General features: G+C 48.2%; 1 protein-coding gene across 5 annotated transcripts in view; it reads left to right on the forward strand.

The window, feature by feature from the left end:
• Nefh (neurofilament, heavy polypeptide) overlaps positions 1-2,951 on the forward strand; it is a 9,385-nt gene extending 6,434 nt beyond the window's left edge. The window contains exons 4-6 of one of the 5 annotated variants that reach the window (XM_013520294.1): positions 520-976; positions 1,019-1,218; positions 1,279-2,951. In XM_013520294.1, the coding sequence (XP_013375748.1) occupies positions 520-976; positions 1,019-1,218; positions 1,279-2,344 (1,723 nt within the window). In that variant the 3' untranslated portion in view covers positions 2,345-2,951. Of the gene's footprint in view, positions 1-519 lie in introns of all 5 variants that reach the window. The other 4 variants (XM_013520295.1, XM_013520293.1, XM_013520292.1 and 1 more) reach the window with 4 other exon arrangements.
• The last annotated feature ends 1,697 nt before the right edge of the window (positions 2,952-4,648 follow it).

Here is a 4,648-nt window from a genome sequence, read left to right on the forward strand (position 1 = left end):
TTTTATGTATGTGGTGTTGGGGATTGAACCCAGGGCCTTGTGCATGCAAGCCAAGAGCTCTACCACTGAGCCACATCCCCAGCCCTGAGGACCACTCTTCAGTAGGGGAAAAGTTGTTTTATTTCATAAACTGCAGCATTAGCTGCCTTAAACAAGAACAGCCCCTTTAGGGTATGGTTTCTGGGTAGTCACTGGAATGATCTGCTGAGTGCCTTTCTCTATTCTCCAAGTGCCTGCCATAGGAGGTGGAGCTTACTGGGTGGTAAAATGCATGCTTAGCATGTGTGAAGCCCTGGGTTAAATCCCCAGCACCTAAATGAATAAAGAAATTCAAGCTGTCTACCAATAATAATGAAGAAAAATAAACTAAAAAGAAATACCTACTATTCATTCACATTCCTCCCTTTACCAAAGTCCTATGCATTGGATGCCAAGGAGTTTCAGGATAATTTAGGAAAACCCCAAATCAATAAATCTGCTCTAAGTTAATAGTAATGTGCTCCATTCTCCATTCTACAGAAAACTCCTGGAAGGTGAAGAGTGTCGGATTGGCTTTGGCCCAATTCCTTTCTCTCTCTCTGAGGGACTCCCCAAGATTCCCTCTATATCCACTCACATAAAAGTCAAGAGTGAAGAGAAGATAAAGGTAGTAGAAAAGTCAGAAAAGGAAACTGTGATTGTGGAGGAACAGACAGAAGAGACCCAGCTGACTGAAGAAGTCACCGAGGAAGAGGAAAAAGAGGCCAAAGAGGGAGAAGAGGAAGCAGCGGAAGAAGAAGTAGAAGCACCGAAGTCTCCCGCAGCGGAAGAGGCTGAATCTCCAGAAAAGGAAGCCAAGTCCCCAGCTGAGAGCAAGTCTCCAGAGAAAGAAGAGGCCAAGTCACCAGCTGAGGTCAAGTCTCCAGAGAAAGAAGAGGCCAAGTCACCAGCTGAGGCCAAGTCTCCAGAGAAAGAAGAGGCCAAGTCACCAGCTGAGGTCAAGTCTCCAGAGAAAGAAGAGGCCAAGTCACCAGCTGAGGTCAAGTCTCCAGAGAAGCCCAAGTCCCCTGTGAAAGAAGAGGCCAAGTCACCAGCTGAAGCCAAGTCCCCAGTGAAGCAAGAGGCCAAGTCACCTGCTGAGGTCAAGTCTCCAGAGAAGACTAAGTCTCCTGTGAAAGATGAAGCAAAATCACCTACTGAGGTCAAGTCTCCTGAGAAGGCCAAGTCCCCAGTGAAGGAGGAAGCAAAGTCACCAGCTGAGGCCAAGTCCCCAGACAAAGAAAAGTCCCCAGTGAAGGGCGAAGCAAAATCACCAGCTGAGGCCAAGTCTCCTGAGAAGGCCAAGTCCCCAGTGAAAGAGGAAGTGAAGTCCCCCGAGAAGGCCAAATCACCAGTAAAGGAAGAGGCCAAGTCTCCAGCTGAGGTGAAATCTCCTGAGAAACCCAAGAGCCCAGTGAAGGAGGAAGCCAAGTCCCCTGCAGAGGTCAAGTCCCCAGACAAGGCCAAGTCCCCTGTGAAGGAAGAAGCAAAGTCCCCTGAGAAGGCCAAGACTCTTGATGTGAAGTCTCCAGAAGCCAAAACTCCAGTGAAGGAGGAAGCAAAGTCCCCTGCAGACACCAAATCCCCTGAAAAAGCCAAAAGCCCAGTCAAGGAGGTCAAGTCCCCCGAGAAGGCCATATCTCCTGCAAAGGAGGATGCCAAGGCTCCTGAGAAGGAAGTCCCAAAGAAGGAAGAGGTGAAGTCCCCCTCAAAGGAGGAGAAGCCCCAGGAAGTGAAAACCAAAGAGCCCCCAAAGAAGGTGGAGGAAGAGAAGGTCCCAGCCACACCAAAAACTGAGGAGAAGAAGGACACCAAGAAAGATGAAGCGCCCAAAAAGGCGGCTCCGAAGCCTGAGGCTGAGGAGAAAAAGGAAGCTGCTGTAGAAAAGCCCAAGGAATCCAAACCTGAAGCCAAGAAGGAACAGGTTGAAGACAAGAAAAAAGCAGTGACCCCGGAGAAGGAGACTCCTGCCAAGGTGGAGGTAAAGGAAGAGGCTAAGCCCAAGGAGAAGACTGAGGCGGCCAAGAAGGAACCAGATGACGCCAAGGTCAAAGAACCCAGCAAGCCGGCGGAAAAGGAGCCGGAAAAGCCAAAGAAGGAGGAGGCACCAGCAGCACCAGAAAAGAAAGACACCAAGGAGGAGAAAGTTACAGAGGCCAAGAAGCCTGAGGAGAAGCCTAAGGCCAAGGAAGATGACAAGAGCCTCTCAAAGGAGCCCAGCAAGCCCAAGACGGAGAAGGCCGAAAAATCCTCTAGCACAGACCAAAAAGACAGCAAGCCGTCAGAGAAATCCTCAGAGGACAAGGCCACCAAGGGCGAGAAGTAAGGCAGAAGAGAAAGGAACATCCAGAGCAGCCAAAGAAACTCAGGAGTGTCCTGAAGTTCAAGGGTCAGTGCATTAAATTGTCATTTTTCTTCCTTTTCTTTCTATAAGAAGAAACTCTGCTTTGATGTTGGGCCCTCCTTCGCCAAACAGGAATTTCTATTAGCAATATGTTAGCAAGAGAGGGCACTCCCGGCCCCCAGAACCTCATGCCCCAAACCCTTCCCAGGCGAAGGACAATTACGTTATGATAGCTTATGTAGCCAAATGTGACATACGCCGAATGCCACTCGTAAACACTTGACTACAGAAACTGCCCCCCTCCTTTCCAAATAAGTGCATTTATTTCCCGTATGTACAACTGACAGATGACCGCAATAATGAATGAGCAGTTAGAAACACATTATGCTTGAGATGTCTTAACCTATTCCCGAATGCCTTCTGTTTTCCAAAGGAGTGGCCGAGCCTTTACCCAGCGCTCTCTGTCCTGGAAGAGCTGAAGCAGGTGGGGCTAGGCGCTGGCCACTTGGTCACGCCAGGGCGCACTTTCCACTGGAGTCCACCTCCAATTGCTTCTGTGCAATAAAACCAAGTGCTTCTAAAATGAAAACGTGGCTGCTGTGATTTATTCTGTTCTCCTGGGCAGGCTGGGGGTAGGGGCAAGGGAGGTCTGGATGTCACACCAAGTCTGCGAGGGACTGAGCAAGGGTCATCGGAGTTCTCTTAGGGCTGTGGAGCTAGTTGCATGCCTTCTCTGGTGCTCTTTCCTGGGAACAATGTGCTAGGCAACATGCTAGGTGCTTTATTTTTATGACCTGTGGACTGGCATTCCTGGGATGTGCTTTCTCAGTGTGGACCATGGACTGCCTTCATCTGTGTCACCTGGCTGCCTTATAACCGTGCAAAGCCAGGTGTGGTGGTACATGCCTGTAATCTCAGCACTCGGAGGATTGTCACAAGTTCAAGGCCAGCCTGGGGTATACCGAAAGACCCTATTGAAAACAAACAGACCATTCAAACTTGGGGACCCATCCTAGGCAGTTGCATCACAATCTGAGAGGGAGGCCTGGAAGTGCTGGGCCTCCTCACGGTTGTAGAGGCCATAAATAGCTAATTAATTCACATGTGGTGAAACCTACAATGACCACTTTATTGGGAATAGTTTACCAATAATCAAACTAATTGACCTCCAGTGTGCTGCTCTGGAAATGATTTTGAAAGAGGTGGTCCTCAGAGATTTACATGAGGGTCTCTGTGAAATCCTTATGCAGTTTCTTCTTCTTTTTTTGTCTTTGAGACAGGGTCTTGCTATGCAGTTCAGGCTGGCCTTGAACTCACTTTGTAGCCCAGGCTGGCCTCAAACTTAGCAGCGATCCTTCTGCCTCAGCCTCCCGAGTGCTGGGATTACAGGTGTGTGACATTGCTCCTGGCCTTGTAGTTTCTAATTTTAGAACTGTCATGACAACTTTGCCTAACAGCTTTCCTGAGAAATGCCTCTCCCCTTGCCTGAGCCAGATGGTCTCAGGGAGCCATCATATTTTCTAATTTCCGTATATACCACTAATTGCTGATGACTGGTTCACAGATGGCCAATGGGAGCCCCTTCCTAGGATTTTAAACTTCTGGGCAGAGTGGCTAGACATCATCAGGTTGGGAGGGTAGGAGGATGTTGAAGTTAAGAGATTGGGCAGGCATGTTACTAGCCTATGAGAAGCCAATGAGAAAGAGTTAGATTATGGACAGAGGCAAGGTACCTAGGAGCCAGGGTAACTTCAGGTTTTTTGCACAGATTGTTGACCATTCCTTGTGCCAATAAATTCCCATCTGCCAAACCCATTTAGGTTATGGCTCTGTCATTTGCAACTATAAGAGTTCTAAATAATACAGTGACTGAAAGTGGTGGTTGAATGCTAGAAATCACACGGTGATCTCAGAACCAGCAATGACCTCTCCAAAGTCCTGTCCGTGCTCAGCTCCTCAGGTCAAAATCCACATGTCACCTTTAGCACCTATTTTCCACCTGCCAAAAAGTCTGAATTTTTAAAAGAAGAAATGCCAAAAGCTGGGTGTGGTGCACACCTGTAATCCCAGCACTCAGGAGGCTGAGGCAGGAGGATTGCTGAGAGTTCGAGACCAACCTGGCTACAAAATGAGCTCAAGGCCAGCCTGAACTGCATAGCGAGACCCTGTCTAAAAAAAAAAAAAAAAAAAAAAAAGAAGAAGAAGAAGAAAAAGAAGAAATGCCAAGACAGTTGAGGGTGGTCACACTTAAACAAACTGGTTTTAGAAATGGTTTTGATTAGTTTT

Source organism: Chinchilla lanigera, unplaced genomic scaffold, assembly GCF_000276665.1.
Source record: "Chinchilla lanigera isolate Chin_1 unplaced genomic scaffold, ChiLan1.0 scaffold00054, whole genome shotgun sequence".
Classification (NCBI taxonomy): domain Eukaryota; kingdom Metazoa; phylum Chordata; class Mammalia; order Rodentia; family Chinchillidae; genus Chinchilla; species Chinchilla lanigera.